The sequence below is a fragment of the Aedes aegypti genome, chromosome 2 (assembly GCF_002204515.2).
Source record: "Aedes aegypti strain LVP_AGWG chromosome 2, AaegL5.0 Primary Assembly, whole genome shotgun sequence".
Classification (NCBI taxonomy): domain Eukaryota; kingdom Metazoa; phylum Arthropoda; class Insecta; order Diptera; family Culicidae; genus Aedes; species Aedes aegypti.
The window spans coordinates 377,275,796-377,296,605 of record NC_035108.1 but is presented as its reverse complement, the minus strand read 5'-3'; the positions used below and the strand labels follow the sequence as shown (position 1 = coordinate 377,296,605).

Sequence of the window (20,810 nt, the reverse complement as noted above, 5' to 3'; positions counted from 1 at the left end):
CTAAGTCCTGTTTTTTATTAAATGAAAGTTGAATTTGTGAAGCTAAAAGTGAAACACAATCGCGAGTACCACGACCTCTCCTAAATCCAAATTGAGATGATGAAAAAATGTTATTGTTTTCAGCCCACAATTCAAGACGATTCAAAATCATTCTTTCCAAAAGTTTACGCAAACAAGATAATAAACTAATAGGTCTTCTGCTATCAGCTGAAGATGGATCTCTGCCAGGCTTTAGGATACTGATAACTTTGATAAAGCGCCATTCATTAGGAATGATATTTTGAGATAGGAAAGTATTATATATTGAAAGTGAACGAATTTTTCCATCATCAGGTAAATTTTTTAACACAATAAATTTAATGTTATCAATAGATGGGGCAGTATTTTTAGTAATTGATAATGCTAAATTGAACTCGGGTAATGAAAATGGACAACAAAGCTCAGGAAAATAATTTAGTGAACTATTTTTAAATTTAATGGAACGTGGGGCAAAATCAGGACAAATTTTTGAAGCAAACTCATGTATCCATTCTTCTGAATATTCTAAAACAGTAGGAACGGCGGGATCATAATTTCTTAGATTTCTGGCAACAGTCCACAAGGTAGATAAAGAAGTTTCTCTCTCTAAATTTTGAACAAAATTTTTTCCAATAATTTCTTTTTTTGGATTTAGTTAGTCTTATGAATTGTGCTTCAGTTTTACGATATGCAAAATAATGATTTCTGGAGCTTGATTTAAATTTAAATAATTTAAAAGCATCAGATTTAGTTTTCAAAGCAATGGAACATTCATTATCCCACCAGAAAGAAGGACGATTTTTTTTAATAAATCGCGAAACATTTTTTTTATTTTGTGATTTAAGTAAACAATCAATTATTAATTTTGAAAAATTATTGTAATTGTCAATTGGAGATACCGAATCAATAAGATGAATTAATGAAAAGGATACAAGATCAGTAAATTTCGTCCAATTGACATTGTTACATATATCAGGAAGATTAGAGTCATTAACTAATTTACCACGAACAGGATTTTGAATTTCAATTAAAATTGGTAAGTGATCACTACCATTAGGATCGTCAATAGTTTTCCAAAAAGATTTTAAAGATAAACTATTAGAGCATAAAGACAAGTCAATGCATGAATGGTGATTTGGTGGTACAACAATCCTAGTAAAAGATCCATCATTTAGGATATGCAAATTTAAATCATCGATTAAATCCATAATCAATGAACCTCTACCGTCCGTCTTGTTACTACCCCAAGCAAAATTATGTGCGTTAAAATCGCCTAATATATAAAATGGAGGAGGAACTTCATTCAATATATTTTTGATTTGCGATAAAGAAAACGTAGAATTTGGAGGAATATAAAAGCAAATAATTGAAAATTCACACTTTTCTTTTTTAATAGAAATAGCAACATATTCAACTTGTGAATGCATTGATAAATCTAAATATTTGAATTCTATATCATCACGAATTCCAATAAGAACTCCTCCATATGAAGAATCTCTATCTTTTCGAATTATATTAAATTTTGAAACATGAAAGAATTTGGATGAATCTAACCAGGTTTCATTTAAACAAAACAAATCTATATTATAACTGCAAATCAAAGCTTTTAATCTATCAAATTTTGGAATAATGCTACGGCAATTCCATTGTAAAATGTTCATATTATTTAAATTAATTGAAGCCATTACAGAGAGAAAAATGAAGATAAAAGAGGACCAAAAGAATTCAATTTATTTAAAAAGGTAGCCAAAATAGGTAAAAATAATTTAATTATTTTTTTCCAAAAATCGTTCAATCCCAAAAAATCTACTATTTCTTCTAAAATGTTCAAAATAGAATTATCAGTATCCTCTTTTGTTTTCTCTTCCGATAAATTGTTTGTATTTTGATTTTTACTGTTAGATGTAGGATTTGTCTCTATTTTATGAAATCCGGGAATGTTTTTAGAAGAATTAGTACCATTTAAAGGAGGAAAACTAACATCAAAAGAAGTAGACGGTTGAGGTTCAAAAAATTGATTATGATTGTTAGAAGTTTTATTGTTCGATCTTTTTCTTTTGCTAAGAGGTTTGTAAACATAATTGTCAAAATTTTCTTGGTTAGCAACACCGTCATCATCTGACAAAATTTCAAAAGTATTTGCGGAAGTAATGTTATCTGTCGATTTCATTACTTCTGCATAAGATAGAAGATTTTTATTTTTAATTTTTTGATTGAATTTTGATTGATTTTCAATGTAAACAGCACATTCTTTCAAAGAATTGTGTTTCTGTTTACAATAAATACACAAATTAGATAGGTTTTTACAAGTGGATGAAGAATGAAATTCACCACACTTTGAACATTTTTGTTTATTTGAACAAAAATTTGAAGTGTGACCAAAAAGAAGGCATCGGTCACAATGCATGAGCTTTGGGTAATAAAGTCTCACGCGAAAAATTACATTATCAACATTTACGTAATCTGGAAGTACAGATCCAGAAAACGTAATCTTTATGCAGTTAGAGTGTACATATTTGGAATTATTACCATCTATAAATAATTTCGATAAACGGACGCAATCCAAAATCTCGACAGGAGAAATAGATTTGTTCCGAAAAAAACCTGAACCATGATTCCTAATGTCATCACAATTCAATGATTCGTCATATATAATTCCATTTATTTCGCATGAATCGCAAGGCGCATACACACGATAGGAATTAAAAAACAATTTGGATTCCAAGAGAGCATTAGCTTCATCTCGTGATCCAAAAACTATTCTCAATTTATCTAAAGAAAGTTTTTTGATTTCCTTCACAGATTTATACTTTTTATAAATCTCCGAGGAAATCAGTAAAACATTAATGGGTTTCTCCTTTTTTCGCAAATATACGACAAAAGGCCCAGAAAAACTAGAGGGATAAACTTTTACACGAAAAGGCTTGGTCAAGGAAGTGGATTCTGAACAATCAGTATTTTCTTTAGGGTCCCCCTCATCCCCGTCAGTTTCCATAATGAAAACTGATCACAGAAATTAAAAACTATGCCTAACGAGAAATACAAGAAAAGGAAAAGAAATAAATAAATAAGATAAAACTATACTCAAGGTTTTGCAGCGAACGAAACTCCAACAGCAAAAGTAACGAAAACTTGAAATCCAAATCCTTGGTTTACAACTCTTGAGCGGCAAATTCGGATAAGGCTTCAATTAACTTCGGCAACACCAGTAAAAGTAGTCCAAAAAGGCTGAAACACCAACACCTACGAAGAGTCTTGCTATCTGAAGTTTCCCAACTGCACAGCACAGCACAGCACGCCAATTACACCTTCTCTTCAAATGCTTTATACACGAAATCCAAATTGCAAAACTCCGGGGTAAAAATTTACCTGAAAGTAGAAAAAAATTGACAAGCGCAGAAAAAAAGACCTGTAGCCCGGTCAAGGCCTACTTACCGAAGATGAAGTGTATAAAGATCTGTATAAAATATTACGATTGTGCAGTATATTGCATTCAATGTGTACCTTGTGATTGTACTAAATTCTTAATTTTTCTTGAAAACTCTAACTTTGACATACTGTATCAATTAAAATATAAAAGATCTTGCCCTGATATTCCAGGAATAACTTAATAAAAGTGTTTACTATGGAATGATGTACAAGAAAAACCAATCCGAACAAGTCATTTTTTCGTTTATTGGCCACCTGATCGCCCATAGTGTACTGCTATGAATATTGAACATCTTAAGGTCTTCAGAACATACTGAAGTTGTGGGCATTGATTTCTATATACAGCTTAACTTATTATTCGAACAAAATGTTTTTAATATATCCATACTTGATCACAAATCTCCGTTAAAGTGTAAAAAAAATGTTTCTGGTCCTGTTTTTCACTTGTTTACAACATTTATTATTACAGTTCCTCTAGAGCCAAGCTTCTCAACAGGGGGCCCGCGAACCCACGACCATGTAAAAAGCTTGGTGAAACGAACACCTCACAGCGAGCCGTTTTTTCGCCGTTAACAAGGTTGAGAAACAGTGCTCTAGAGATATCTGCACAAAGCTTTTTAAATGACATACAGACATTCAATGGTACCGAGCACCTCCACTAATTTCTACAATGTCTCTTGCAAAGTATATTAAATTATTTGCGTGAGTTCTTCCCTGGACATAAAGTATCATCATACCTGTCACACGATATACGCATGCAAAAATGGTCATTGTCATAGTAAGCTCTCAGTTAACAACTGTGGAAGTGCTCATAAGAACACTAAGCTGAGTATCAGGCTCTGTCCCAGTGGGGACGTAACGCCAGAAAGAAGAAGAATGAGTTTTTGGAATTCACTGAGCGTGTAGTAAGCTGGAAGTTTTTGCGAGTGTTAAGACGCATTTACAGGAATGAAATCAATGATGATGATGATGATGATGAAGATGAACTACACGCTGTGAAGTAGACTATCGAAAATCATACATTTTGCCTTCTGAAAGGTGGAACGATTATTGCAATACGAACGCTTTATGTATCGTTTTAGCATCACCTCACATCAAGGCGTCGATAGGCGCGTCGTGTACGCACGGACCTATCCATCGCAATCTCTTTGGTATTCCAGGTTGCCGCGAAAACATTTTTTTGTTTTTGAATTTGGTTCCATAAAACCAAGCTATTAATTATAATCCGATAAATTGTGGCGAATTTTAATAAGTGGTTCGTATGTACAGCCAAACCTCTTTTTACGCCCCTAATTGGGGGAGCGCAAAAAGAATCGTAGCGCAGAAGGAGGGAGCGTAAGTTGGAATTCGGAGCGTTAAAAGTTCGAATTTTGAGCGTAAAAAGAATTAGAGGCGTAATAAAGCTATTCGTTTTTTCTCGAGATGTTTTGGGAAGAGGTGGGGTTTATCCGTAGTGCTTCTCAAGGGTATCAATAGGGATGACGTAAACCATAGTCTGACGCCATTTTGAATCCAAGATGTTGACTTCCGGTTTGTGAAAATCACTTGAAATCCACTAGATATGGGTATTTTTGGAACGGGACCGATGGATAGATGACGGAAATCGATGTTTGACGCCATTTTGAATCCAAGATGGCGACTTTCGATTTGCGAAAATCACTTGAAACCCACTAAATTTTGGGTAATTTTGGAACGGGACCGATGGGTAGATGACGGAAATCGATGCCCGCACCATTTTGAATCCAAGATGGCAACTTCCGGTTTGTGAAAATCACTTGATTTCCTTCATCTACCCATCGGTCCCGTTCCAAAAAAAAAACCATATCTAGTGGGTTTGGTTGTCAGCCCCGTAGCCTACGGGTTAAGAGTGATCGATACGATTGAGTTGAAGCAAAGTGCACCGCTTAGTGTTTTCACACTGGATGTTACGCTTATGAAGAATCATAATTATGACTGATCCTGATATTATGACCTAACCAATTCTCGCGGAACATTACTAAAGGAGCTATCTAACATTGAGAGGATCTCTTTGTTTACTTTCTCTTTCATTAATAACTGAATCACATTAACCTCTTCTGTTGCGTTTTTTGTATGAAACGCTAGTCAAGGAAATTGACTTTCGATCTATAGTGAAAAACTTCCCAAAATCTTCAGTATTCCACTGTTATTAGAGTGTCCATCCCGGGACATCCCGGGATAAAAAATCCCGGGATTTGACGAATTTCGGGATTTCCCGTTTCCCGGGATTTTATTTCTGACATCCCGGGAATCCCGGGATTCCCGAAATGTATGTAGAGTTTGATAAAAACACTAAAATTCAATGAAAAACAATGACATTTTTCCTCACTATCAACCTTATTTGATAAAGTAGAAAAGCATAATGAAAAAGAGAATAAACGAGTAATTATTTTCATGAGAAGATCAATTTACCAAGTAAGAAATACATTTTTATTTGTCTAGTTTCAAAGACTTAATGCTTTGCTTTTTAACATTAGCCGTTTATTAAGCCTATGCTAAGATATCAAATTTGATAATACACCTAAACTTCTTCAAATCGTATCTGTAAAAAGTAGGCTTTGAGAAAATTGACTGAGAAATTTCAGGAGATTGGAACATGTTTTGATCTCGATGAAACTTGCATAATTTGATTTTCACTCCGTTACCTTTCCAAGAAAAATATCAAGATGATCCATTTTTGTGCTACACGATGCGAAAACTGCAGTGAGACTAAAAGTAATCATTCATTATGAGACAATTCGACTTGGTGTTTTTTCCTAATTTTACTGAACAAAAAGTGATTTCTCGTTAGTGCAGCTGAAAGATCATTAAAAAATATAATGAAAACTTATATTAACTCAATTTTGAACAAAATACAGATGGGACTGACTTGCGATTCACGGCAGTAAACTTCAGTCAATAATTTTCAGTAATTAATTTTTAGCATGATCTACAATACCTCCAATGATCTTTAATCGTTTCTTTTGTTCTAAAGTTTTTATGACTTTGCAAATTGCTTTAAAATTATGACTTAATGTTTCATCATTCTTTCATTCATAAGTGTTATAGAGAATTTGAAAAAAACCCATAGCAAATCTGTAATTAATCAAGCTAAGTTTTGATTTTTGTTAGGTTACTTCATCAGAATAAGAAAGTCTTATCTGAAATGTGATTTGCAATAATTAACATATTATTTTGAAAAGTTACATTATCTGTTTATTCCATTTAAAAATATGTATTGTTAAATTTGAACTTAACTAAATGCTAGTTCTATTGAAAATTTGATAAATCCCGGGATCCCGGGATTTCCCGGGACAATCGTAGATTTTTGTCCCGAATCCCGGGAAGAGCAAAATGGTCGGGAAATGGACACTCTAACTGTTATAATCGAAAGAGAACGAGAGAAGAGAGAATCTCTCATTTGTACATAGGTCCTTTAGTAATGTTACGCGAGAATTTATGAAGTTCATGATTTGTAAATCATGATTTGGGGACCAGATTTTTATCCGTGTTGGTTTCAAGTAATTGGATAAACTCACCGGATTGAATTACTGTAATCGGCTGTCACCTCTTTAAGCAAAAATACATTGCGTCCTAGATACGACAGCTAAAATCTAGCTGAATCTCCGCACCAGAAACACACATCAAATCACTTGAGTTCAACGATAATTTAAGGTTATCCAAGAACTCGGAGTTTAGGTTAACAGATCAACAAGAAAAAGGACCTTCTTTAATCGAGTGGTTAGAGTCTGCGGCTGCTAAGCAGAGCCATACTGAGGGTGGCTGGGTTCGATTCCCGGAAATTTCCCTGGGCATAGAGTATAATCGTACCTGCCACACGATATACGAATGTGAAAATGGCAGCTTTGGCAAAGAAAGCTGTCAGTTAAGAACTGCGGAAGTGCTCATAAGGACACTAAGCTGATAAGCAGGCTCTGTCCCAGTGGGGACGTGATGCCAAGAAGAAGAAGATCAACAAGCGTCACGACTGACCTTTCAGAATCTGGTAAACTTGCTCAACTTGCTCATGTTGTTACGCTTTACCATGTTTTGGGAACAATGACTATTCGAGATTTCTCCAAAACCAGATTTTGTACCGGATTTACTTGAACCAGCACCGTGACGTGAGCATGTTATCGTATTCCAAACTGCGCGTGCCAATCGTTCGCTTGTCCGATTATCTCACTTGGGGAAACAGTCGGAATATTCCTAAGGTATCTTTCAGCAAAATTCATGTCGACGTTTTAGAGGTAGCGCCGAATACGACACGTATCTTTGTCGGAAACCTTTCTCATAATGCCGATAGTCATGCACTCCGCATACTGCTTCTTCAGTTCCGGATTCATGACGAACCATCCCACTACTTTCAAGAGATGCTTGATTGCTGTCGATCAAGAATCGCCTAGCTGCTGGATCAACCTCTCTTTCTTCGGCAGCATGACCACGTTTCACCATTTGTGGTTTCTATATGTCGTCTTGTTCGAAGAACTCCTCATATGCTGAATCCTCGACAGGTAGCGTACTGCTTGACTGGCTAGTCTCCACTTTCCAGAACCACGATAGCTGGTCTTCTAAATAAATTTCTCCAGATTTTTCTGTCGGATTTTTCACTAAGCCTATCCAGAAATCATTGATTTATTTTAGATATTTCAATATATATGGGTCATTCTGAGGATTTTTCCTGAGTTTCTTTTTAAGATTTTTTTTTCAATGTTTCCCGTATTGATCTTTGGAGAAGAATGTACAGGAATCGACTGTGATGTTGGTTATGTTTTTGGGTTTTCGGCTTTCAGTCTCTAGAGATCATAAACGGATTTCCGTTCTACACCTGACGTTTCGGTCACATTTATTGTGCCTTTTTCGAAGGATCTACAAATGAACAATTAGTACGAAGCATAAAACATTAACATAAACACAATCTTACAGACAACGATCACTCCGTTCACTCGTTCCATGTATGTCTTAAACATAATTGTACGTCGGGCCATAACTATAACGAAACACATGATCATAGGGTATCAGTTTGTGAAGGAGGTGTTAAGAAACTCACGTGTTTCGAGTTCCTTTCTTCTACGCTCGTTTTAAATCTACCGGTTGAATTTTGGTGTACCTCCTACGATAATTCACTACCGTCACTTTCGCGCCAGATATCAATTTCATGTGTGTGTCGTTATAGCTATAATACTTTACTGTTATCTCTTTCTGTTGTTCTACGTGTTGTGTGTTGTATCGTTTTGGCAGTGTGTAACACATCAGCGTACGTGCCGCTCAAGTTATCGGTATCAGTACGCTTGTTGACAGTGTGTGGTGTGTTCAAGATGTGGCATGACTCTAATATTGGTGATATATTGGCTTTTCAGTCTTGACAAAATTAAAAACTGGTATTTTATTTTGTCCAACGCTTCGGTCCGTTTGGGACCTTCCTCAGGGACTCAATTTTTACAGTTCTTTCGTCCAGTGTGGTTCGGTAGAACCTGGTTCTGAACCACACTGGACGAAAGAACTGTGACAATTGAGTCCCTGAGGAAGGTCTCAAACGGACCGAAACGTTGGACAAAATAAAATAACAGTTTTTAATTTTGTCAAGACTGAAAAGCCAATATATCACCAACAACGAACTACAGTCGAACTACCAATGACTCTAATATGGCTAAATTTTGTTTCTTGCTAGTGGAATCCAATACTTGTACCCTGTCTAGTAGAAATTGGTGGTTGTTGGTGATGCAATGATCCAGTAGTGCTGTTCTTTCCCGTAGCCTTTCCATCTCTATAGCCCGTCACGTCCTTCCCTGCTTCTCGGAATTCTCTAACTTTGTTGATTGTCGATCGGTGGCCGGACACCCGATCTTTCAGTCGGCATGATGTCATACCTACATAGCTTGCTTCACAGTCTCCGCATGGTATTTTATGTATCACGTTTGATCGTTGGTTGATCTCTACCTTGTCCTTCACTCCTGGTCTGATTGACTTGACAGTTTTTCGTTGTTTCGGACAGATTACGATTTCCGGATAATCGGTTTTAAGTGTCCGTTGGATTGTCCTGGTAAGAGGACCTATGTTGACGATCGATCGTATTGTTTTTCGTCATTCGTGGGCGGAGTTACGGTGGGTTGATTTTCTTGGATTTGGTTGATGAGGCGATTGATCAGTGATCTGGGATAGTCGTTTTGTCGTAGTTGGTTGTGGATAATTTTCTTCGTTGTGGCATCGTCTACGTTAGTAGAAAATGTGGTGACTCTTTTGATCAGATTCTTGGTGACATTTATCTTGAGTGTTTTTTTTTTTGTTTTTTACAAGGGGGAAATCTGCAAACAGATCCCCTGAGAAGATAACTCAGGGAATGCGGGGATGACGCACCAACGACGACCCGCTAAAACCAGCCTATGCACTGTGCATGAGCAATTCATTTAGAATTGCTCAAGTGGTGAACAGTGCATCGACATGACCCTTGGACTCAGACCCTCATCTCCCCGGAACCACCTTACGGTATTTCTTCGGGAAGGGACCAGTGCATATAGCACAACACGTGTAGCAGAAGTAGCCTAGGCAAACTGCTTCTCCTAGCCGACTTAAACAATGTTACAAGGGACCAGCCTCGGCAGGGCTAATCCTCTGCAGCCAACTCTTGGTCGGCGCGCCATAGACGCTGCAATTCTAACATAGTGTGAGTGACAGCCGTGGTTACTGCATTCCAGCACTCGGCATCCGCACACATTCTCTCTATAATATTGTCGGGGGACGTGTCCCCTCCGCATGTAGTGAGCATGCGACCTCTCACAACAATGAAACGGGGGCAATCGAACACGACATGCTCCGCTGTTTCCTCTACACCAGCACAATTGGGGCACGCAGGAGATTCTGAGTGCCCGAACCTATGCAGGTACTGTCTATAGCAACCATGTCCTGACAGAAACTGCGTCAGGTGGAAGTTCACTTCCCCATGGCTTCTACCATACCAATCTGACACATTTGGTATTAGTCGATGGGTCCATCTACCCTTAGTGGAGTTATCCCATTCCTGCTGCCAGCTTCTGAGCGTTTCCTCTTTACACGTGTCGCGGACTCCTCTGGTACCCCTTTGGTTGAAGCATTGAACATCTTCCTTGATGATGAGCCCGATGGGCGTCATCCCGGCTATGATGCACACGGCCTCTTTAGATACCGTCCGGTATGCACTTGCTACTCTTAAGCACATTATCCTGTACGTGCTTTCCAACCGCTTTAGGTTTCTGTTCGTTTTAAGCGCTTTTGACCAGATTGGTCCTCCATACCTTAGTATGGATAGCGCCACGCTTGCCAGCAGCTTGCGTTTGCTGGCAATTACAGCAGAGCTGTTAGACATCATCCTCGAAAGCGCCGCTATAGCCGTAGATGCCCTTTTACAGGCATATTCAACGTGGCTAGCGAAGCTCAGCTTGTCATCGATCATTACCCCAAGATGCCTAAGGGATCGCTTGGACTCTATGGTGCAATCACCTACCGAGATAAGCGCCCGTTGCTCGGACCTGCGGTTGTTGACCACCACCACCTCAGTCTTGTGACGGGCCAGTCCTAGTTTCCTAGACTTCATCCACTCCTCAACCAGGGAAATAGAGTGCGCTGCTGTCAACTCTACTTCCTCCATCGATTCACCATAGACCACTAGGGTGATATCGTCGGCGAAGCCAACAATCTTAACACCCGTCGGAAGGGGCAACCTCAGTACGTCATCGTACATCGCATTCCATAACAGCGGGCCCAGGATTGAACCTTGAGGTACTCCCGCGGTAATTCGAACGCTTTTCTGCCCCTCCTCTGTGTCATACAGTAGAATCCTACCATCAAAATAGCTTTCTAGAAGCTTACACAACTGCACCGGTACCTTGAGGCGGTGAAGCGCGTGTGCTATTGCTTCCCAGCTTGCGCTGTTGAACGCATTCTTCACATCCAGAGTGACAACCGCGCAGTAACGGATGCCGCTCCTTTTATGCTCGATTGCCACCTCAGCTGTTTGAACGACCGACTGGATGGCGTCCAGAGTAGATTTACCTTTTCTGAATCCAAACTGGTTGTTGGACAGGCCGTCTGCACTCTCCGTATACGGTACTAGTCTGTTGAGAATCAACCTCTCCAATAACTTGCCCGTCGTATCTAGTAGACAGATAGGTCTATACGCCGACGGGTCACCTGGTGGTTTCCCCGCCTTTGGTAGTAGCACCAATTTCTGTCGTTTCCATACATCCGGGAAGATTCCTTGATCAATGCAGCGTTGCATCGTGGTTCTGAACATGTCCGGATCCGTGTTCACTGCCGCTTTTAAGGCAACATTTATCTTGAGTGTCATACTATGCGCTGATCGATAGTTCAAGAATCTGCCTGATGCAATCGGTTTAGCATACCATTCTGTTTTAATTGACTGGTCTGGTTTTCTGACCAACATTAAGTCCAGATATGGTAGTCGTCCCTCTTTTTCTACTTCCACTGTGAATTGTATTTTCTCGTGGTAATTGTTGAACGTGTCCCTCACGGTTTCGATTTCGCCTTTTGGGACCGCCAACATCAGGTCATCAACATATTTCTTTATCACTGGCATGGGGAAATTGATCTTTTTTTGTGACTGTATCCAACAAAGTTTCCATCACAAGATCCGCGATTATGGGTGAGAGAGGATTGCCCATCGCTGTCCCATATACCTTTTGATAATATTGTCTCTTGAATTGAAAGTAGCTGCAATTTATACAGAACTCTGTTATCTCTCAGAACAAATCTAGGTTGATGTCCGTGTGTTCTTTTATAGCCTCCCAATGCATGATGACGTTTTGTACCACCAACTCTCTTGGGATGCACGTGAACAGCGAAACCACATCCAGCGATACATTGTTAATGTACTCGCAGAAGGAGAACGAGTCCGATATGTTGTACTTGCTCTCTAATGAACGTTGGAGAATTGTTCCTACATATTTCGATAGTTCGTACGACGGTGACGTCATACATGCTACAACCGGTCTGAGTGGTAGACCCTCCTTGTGAGCCTTGGGTGCACCGTATATGCGCGGTGCTGTAGCTGTATACGTTTTTAACCTCATCTTAGTCTTGCGGTCGATAAGCTTCAAATCCAAAAGACGTTTTGCGAATTGGTTGTTCTTGCGTTGATAGTTGGCTGTGGGGTCGTTAGACAGCTTTAGGTATGTGACGTCATCATCGATCATCGCTTGTAGCTTAACATCGTACTCATTCCTCTTCATTACTACCGTTTTGTTTCCTTTATCCGCATCTATTACCACGATGTCAGGATGTTGTTGGAGGAATGTTCGGGTTGATTTCGTGGCAGAGTGATAGAAGTTGCTTATCGTGTCCTTTCTGCCTCTCTTTTCCGCATTCTAGTTGCTTTGTATCTGATTCGCTATCAAGCATCTGTTTTTGTCGCATGTATCCCTGTTTGGATTGGTTTGTATTACCTGTTCAACATCCGCTATAAGGTGGTATATCGGTATTTCTCCGACATCGGTGTACGACAAGGCGAATTGGGATCCCAGACTTAGCAGCATTTCCGGTTTGGGAGGTAAAGTTACCCCCGTGGTGTTGTGTAATGCTTTCGAATTTTGTGACGGTATGCCATTCCCCTTGTCGTCTGATGCCACGGATCTGCTAACGATAGCCTGGTACTTCTTCTCAGTTCTGTTCCTACTGTACCGCACGTGTCTTTCGTAGAAAGACTCCTGACTGAGGAAGAAGGTGGAACTAGCTTGTTCCGGTATGCGCTCGCATATTGCAACCTTGAGGTTGGAGATGATTGTTTTAAGCTGCTTGATTTTGTAGAACGTGTGCTTGATTTCTACATTCAGAATCGCTTTTTTGAATCTAGTAGCATGACGTTGTAATTCGTTGACGTAGGGGCTGTTTTCTTCAAGTAAAGGAAAAACGCACTTAAAGCTGTTGATTATGTGCGTCGGGAAAACACCATTCCTGCACACCAAATGATATTTAATCGTAAATCTTATATTAAGGCACAGTCGAAAGCGTTAGATGCTACCTCAATCTCCTGCCTTTGCACGAATATGGGCAATTAGAAGCGGAAAGAAGTGCTCTAAGGCTTAAGAGGTCTAAAAATTATTTGCCAGGTGATCTTATTGGCCACTTGAGCATTTTGCAACACTTTAAAAGAGGACCGGTGATGAGTATGAACGGAGACTGGATGAGATCTGAGGACAACTATGATTTTCTCTACAAGTCGCTTACCTTGTAGAGCGTATGACGCGTACAAGTTGGGATGTCGGAGGTCCCACGGTTCGCGAAGGCTCAATCATATTCTTTACTGACGGCTCAAAAATTGGAACAAATACAGGGGCTGGGATCTTTGGACCCGGAGTAAATATTTCAGTTGCAATGGGACATTGGCCAACAGTGTTTCAAGTTGAGATTTTTGCAATACTTGAATGTGTAAATGTCTGTCTGAAAAGAAAATACAGATATGCAAATATATGTATTTTCTCTGATAGTCAAGCAGCTCTAAACGCATTAAGTGCATATAAATGTACATCAAAACTCGTCTGGGAATGTATTCTCTCGTTGCGACAGTTGTGTGAATCAGATTGTGCGATATTTGCCAGAAAACCATTCGCCAGAAAACTATTCGCCAGAATGACATCCGCCAGAAAGTACCATATGCCAGAAAACCATTCGCCAGAATGTACCATTCCCCAGAATGGACCTTCCCCTATATTTTTTTTTCAGATAAATCAAGTTTTCAATTGGAGGAGAAGTAACCGAGCCAGAGCGTCAACAAATTTCGCGAGATTATTTTTGTTGGTATACCCTAAAAGTACATGGTTCCTTGGAGACCATATCCAGTTGACTTAGTGAGCAAGGTTCGAATATTCGTTTTGGGTATTGAGGTTCTAATTCTAATTCATTGACTAGGTACAAATGACTTCCAAAAAATATCGGCTTCTCGCGTATTCAATTATCAACATCCACATTTGTAACTATATTAATGTGAATTGAACAGACAGCGATTATTACGGAGGGAAAGTTGAACTTGAAAAAAGAAGAACACACAATACAACAACAATTTAATCAAATAATAGCTGCTCACACTGTGTATGAAATATATTGCTTACTGATATAAATGTTTGATATTCAGCATGATGGATAATAAAGTAAGATTTTCCTTAATAACATGTACAGGGAATTATAGTTTGGAAGACATCACAAGGGATTCTCCCTTCTTTTCATCATTAGCTGTTCTTCAAAGTTTTGTTGCTTCTTAAGGACTAGTTCATTAGATATTTACGAGATTTTGATATACGTTGCAACTATTGTTCGATGCGATTTTCAGAGATATTAAACATGAGTTAATGTTATTTTAAAGTTACTTGTAAATCCCATAAGATTTGTATTTGATTTTGTGCAGTTTTAATGAAAATGTTTTTTTTATATATAAGTTGTACAGGGAATTATGGTTCGGACGATTTCACAGGAGGTTCTTCCTTCTTTCCATCATAAGATTGATTGATTTGACTTTATTAACGAGATTTTTAGCCCTGGGCTAGTTCATCTCGGGACCAACGGCTTTACTTCCCTTCCGAAGGAAGTCGTCACTATAACTTTTTACGTCATAAGTGACTATGTCGGGGATGGGATTCGATCCCAGGTCCTCGGCGTGAGAGGCGAGTGTTCTAACCACTTCTTTCCATCATAAGCTGTTCTTTAAAGTTTTGCTGCTTCTTAAAGATTAGTACTACGAGATTTCGATATACGTTGCAACTATTTGTGCCGTCTGATCGATAAAGAAGTTAATGAAGAACATCCTATTTTTGAAGAATGGAGTATTCTTATTTGCCCTTAAATCTTTTAAGTAGCGATATGCAATAACTCTTTTTTGAATACTTTTTCATATATTGAAATTTAGGTGACCAATATCATTAAAAACCGATTGTGCTACTTTTACCCGACTGTCGTTACCTCGAATGTCATTTATCCGAACGCCAGTTACCCGAATTACACTTTTTCCCGCAATCCATTCCCTTGAATGACCCAACATTTGTAAGGATCGCGGTATTTGGATAGAATCACCCCCTCTACCCCCTTAAACGACCACATGGTTTATGGACTGCTCCAAAAGAGATGCAGTTCAAAATGGATAAAAAACAATCTTCAGTGAAAAAGTGGTGAGCTAGAAAAAACGATAAAGAAAAGGAGAAAAATGCTGAGTTCGGCGAAACTTTAAAGAATCGCTGATTAAAGAAGAAGGGTGCATGTCAGATGAACCGTTCAGCATCTTGAAATGCATGAAATTACGACAATTATTAGTGTCAAAAACTTTTCGGGGAAAAGATCGTCCGAGAAAGGCATTCGTGGAACTGATGTTCTGGGAAATGACATTCAGAATACCGATATTTAAGAGCAAGTAGCACAACCCTAATAAACTACCTATTGAAAAGCAGCAGAAACTACCTGGTAATATACAAAATTTTCATAAATAACAACTTGTGGTTAAAGGAAAAGCAATTTTTTTGAAGTTTAAAACAGGTAAAACACCTTAGAATAATGAATCGAAACTTCATAGGCAAAAATCTCGCAAGAGATGTAGAATAACAGTGAAATATTGTTTCCGATCTGTGCACTAGCAAAAAGCTTAAAATTAAAAGCGATTCTGTTGTCGTAATATTAGTTCAACTAAGTGCTCTTAAAAATGTGAATAGGGATACAAGCTGACTATTGTGACAGCCATCTTCTGATTCCGGGATATTTCACCATGAACTAATTGATCAAAATCGACATGAAAAATAATTCTGGGGAATGGTACTTTCTGGCAAATTGTTTTCTGGTAAACGGTACATTCTGGCGTTTGGCTTTCTGGCAGATGTCATTCTGGCGAATAGTTTTCTGGCGAATGGTTTTCTGGCAAATATCGCACAATCGTGAATCAAACTCGGTAAATTTGTACTGGGTTCCAGGACACTATGGCATTGAAGGGAATGAAAAGGCAGATGATCTTGCAAAACGGGGGTCAAATTCACAGTTTGTTGGCCCGGAACCATTCTGTGGTATACCAAACTGTGCAGTAAAAATGGAACTTAAGTGCTGGGAAGAACAAAAGGTGATGACCAACTGGATGGATGTCAAAAAGTGTACCCAGTCTAAAAGATTTATAACTCCAAACGCAAATAAAACTAAAAAGATTTTAGAGCTCAACAAGAGGGCTCTTTGTACATACACTGGCCTAGTAACTGGGCACTGTCCGAGCAAATATCATATGAAGAACATTGGCCAGGTTCAGAATGATATTTGTCGCTTTTGTAATATTGAAAGTGAAACCTCGGAACATCTGCTTTGCAGTTGTGGTGCATTATACAGGCGCAGATCAAAGTTTCTCGATAGCGGCTGTTTACAGCCCAGTGAGATCTGGTCTGCTGATCCGAGAAAGGTGATTGGTTTCATAAACCACATCTTACCTGATTGGGAACGTGTCATGGTAAGCAGCTGATCGTCTAATCAATGTGCAGTAAACTGTGACATACTACAATAGTTCTAAATAATGGATGCAGTAGTTTCAATCCCCCAGCAAAAGGTAAGAAAAAAAAGGCACAGTTTCAGTACAAAGTGCGAAAATAAATTCGGTTCGGCTATGTCCTATGACGCCTAAATCTACCAAATAAACAAAACAAGCAAAATAAATTAAATCAACTAGTAATAACACGGAAAATTCCACTGCCAACACTGTGAACGCGCGTAACAGTTACACAATTCCGAAAATGATTGCACAACCAATTCCAGCAAAAAAAAGAACACCCCCAATGATATCAAATATACCTGTCATCGTTCTATCTTGACAATAGACGAGTTGACGAGTGGGAGTGGGTTTGACTGAATTCTTGTTTCGTTTCAATGGGGAATGAAATTGCTTCGGAGAAACTTTGCGACTGGCATCAACACATAAATCAGGATGGGACTTTTGTGCTAGGAAGTGTTTTTTTATATTGAAATCCAATTAAATTCACGTTTCAGCTATACACGCTTGTCATGAAACAATATAAGTTAGGTGTAAAGATGATTCGTGATTGATTCACTGTTGTTCTAACTTTTACGTGTAACAGAAGTGCTTTCCAAATAATTTCTTTATGAATTCATTATACTCGATGAATCAATGCTGTATGTCACGAACCTCACAAAAAAATCGAGTGCACTGCGGATTGGGAACAACTCCTCATCGCATCACCTAAATGAAAAATTCATGAAGCAAACACGTGTACACCAACGAATCAGATTATTCCGCAGAATTAAACTCATAAACGAAAGTTATCGTATCTTCGACCAGGTGTTGCCTTTTGTATCCCACAGCTGCACCAATCTGTCCCTACCCCTCAAAACGAATACATTAGGGTGAGGCTTATTTTTCGAAAGTTTTCAAACCCGTAAGTTTGTGTTATTTAGAAATGGCTCAAGGGACTTCAAAGTAGACTTCTCGCGTTGAGTATCATACAGGCGTATCGACAGTGATCGATTTCTCTTCATCGATTCTCTCTTTTGATCAGTACACGAAACTCAATCGATTTGATGAAAGATGAGGAAAGACAATGAGGTTTTTTCTACTGAATGGAAAATAGTAGTCAAAAACAGTCGCCCAATTCAATAATTGGCTAAAGAGGAAATCGATGAAGAGAAATCGATCATTGCAGTTACGCCCTTAATATACTGAACGCGAAACTTTCAAGTTATTAAATAGGACATTAAGTGTAATTTTTATAACTTCGTTAGTTTAAAAAAAATAACCTTTTATTGAAATTCTCTGAAAAATTATACTAATGAAAAGCTTGCAAAACAATTAATTTGCCTAAGCCCATAAGTAGTTCAAGAAAAAAAAGAACACACTATCTTTTGGTTTTGATAACTTTTTAAAAATAAGCCACACCCTAACAAACATTTTTCCTTACCTTTCGATCAAGTAGATGGTCAAGTTTTGCATCACGCAGAACACTCCGACGCACAGGTCGGCCACCGCCAGATTCGCCAGGAAAAAGTTGGTTATCGAACGGAGCCTTCGCGAGAGTGTCACTACCAGAATCACAAGCAGGTTGCCTATAAGGATGATAGCAAGATAAAAAGGGAGAGAAGAATGGAAAACAAAAGTTGTTAGAAATATTAAGCAATTTTCTTCGAGTAGGGTAATAGGGGCTGAGAGCAGTTGCGTTGCGGTAACCTAATAAATTTGTTCTGTGTAATCCCGAATGAATTTCGAGAATGAATTTGTTATGAGTTTGACACTTTTATGCTGCAACTTGCAGACCGAGGGAGTAGAATTCCAAGTGAAGGACAGTGTTGTTTTACCTAATTTAATGCTGAATTTATTACAAATGGTGTACGGTTTTAATCAGGAATATTTTTGAACATTGCACTTTATTGCGTGAAAAGTAAGAAAGTTTCTCGCATTAAGTATGAATGCATGTTGTCTAATTTATTGCAAATATTTCTGGAAAATGTTTGAGAAAAAACTGACAAATCAGATGTCAAAGATGGGATAAATTCCATTGCCGGCCGCGCCTACCGTCTGTATTACAACATGTCTACTCATATGTTTTTAATAAAGAGTTTTTGGTGTATGTGGGAATATTGAAAGTTGAGTTTTGGAAGCGTTTCATTTTTGCAAGTATGAAGAAAAAACATCCAAACTTTTTTGCAATCTACTACAGATGACGCGCAGGCTTCGTTATGTGGCGGAAATGCCTGTGTCATCCGCAAATAAAGATTTTTTACATTCCTAAGGTAACTCAGGGAAGTCCGATGTGAAAATATTGTATAATATTGACCCAAAATGCTGCCTTGAGAACACCAGCTCCAGATTCGGAGTTCTGATAATAATGTATGTTGGAAAATTAAAGTTTTTTGATTTTACAATCAAGCTTCTCATACCAAACACTGTCGAATGCTTTTTCTATGTCTAAAAGGGCAAGACCAGAAGAATAGCTTTCAGATTAGTCGGAACGAATGAAATTTGTTACACGTAAAAGTTGATGATTTTTGAATGTCCATGTTGGATATCTGAACTGTTCATTGGCGAAAAACAAAATTTTCGTGAATGTGGACCATCATTTAGTTCAAAATGATCTTGTTAAAAAGTTTACTGATGGTGGAAAGCAAACTGATTGAACGATAGCCAGAAGCTTCTGCAGGATTTTTGTCTGATTCAAAAATTGGCATTTTGGCATTTTTTATTTTGTCAGGAAAATCAATAATGGAATTCGTTAAAGTTACAAGAGCATTGTTAATATCAAGTTTTGTTTATAAAGAAATGTTAACATCAAGATTAGAGTCGATATACGTTTCATATATATTCCAGTCGGCTCGAAAATAGTTGAAAGTGGAGCTTATAGGATTGAGAATCGCTTCATGGGATATTTAAAGTATAACAGGGACATGATTAAAATCAAAATCAGGGATTTTAGGGGATTATTGGTTCCTAGGAGACTTTTCAGAAATTTTAACAAATTCATTAGGATGTCTGCAGATTTCAAGTGGACACTGAGGGTTTCTTGAGGAATCTTGGAATGTATAATTGGTTATGGGGAATTATGTTCAAAATTTGGTTATTCCGAATAAACTTTCAAGATTTCTAGGGCGTCCTGTAAATTTTAAGTGGGAGAATGCGAATTTCACTTGATATCTTGAGTATTTCCGACGAAAGCTTTGGGATTTTGAAAAGGTTTCCAGAGTAATTTGAGTGGTAGCCTGACCATAATAATCTTTTGAAAATTTTCATCGAAGACATGAACATTTTCAGCAATATCGCTGCGGAATCCCAAGATGTTAACTCCTAGCAAAATCCATAGCAAGATCCTGAGAATTCATCCTACGGATGCCTGGCAAGATGTTCCAGAGCATAAGCTTTTTTTTTAGATTCCTTATAAGAACCTGAAGATTCCTTTCAGGCTCTTGAGGTTTCATAACAGGATCCTGTAAATTTCCCTTTATTTCATAAGATTGGTGTAAAACATATATCATGCTAAATTAAAAACTATTTCAAGTAAACAATCAAATCTTTAAAATTACAAGTCGCATTTACAGATCATCTCTTATTTATGTATGCCCTTTTAATTGCTGTCAATTATTTATTATTAAATGCATTACTTTATCAGAAACATAAATAAAAGAGGCAATTCTAAACTTACTGAATTTTATCAAATTTTACGCTAAAGTCCCGAAGCTAAATTAATTTTGAATGTTCAATAAATTAGAAAAAAGCTTATGTCATTTTGCAAAACCCAGCGCTTTTTTTCGTTAATATGTCTTTGTAAGAAAACAAAAAATAAATTTTATTTTATTTCGTATTCTTACATAATTTGAAGAAAATGTCTAGTTCTGTGATTATTGATTTTACATTACCCACT

The 20,810-nt window shown here is 38.0% G+C and overlaps 1 protein-coding gene across 3 annotated transcripts in view; it reads right to left on the bottom strand.

Moving 5' to 3' along the window:
- LOC5565305 (trissin receptor) overlaps positions 1-20,810 on the bottom strand; it is a 307,255-nt gene that overhangs the window by 84,847 nt on the left and 201,598 nt on the right. For all 3 annotated transcript variants that reach the window (XM_021846795.1, XM_021846797.1, XM_021846796.1), the window contains one exon: positions 18,360-18,504. In XM_021846795.1, coding sequence (XP_021702487.1) covers positions 18,360-18,504 — 145 coding nt within the window. The remainder of the gene's footprint in view (positions 1-18,359; positions 18,505-20,810) is intronic.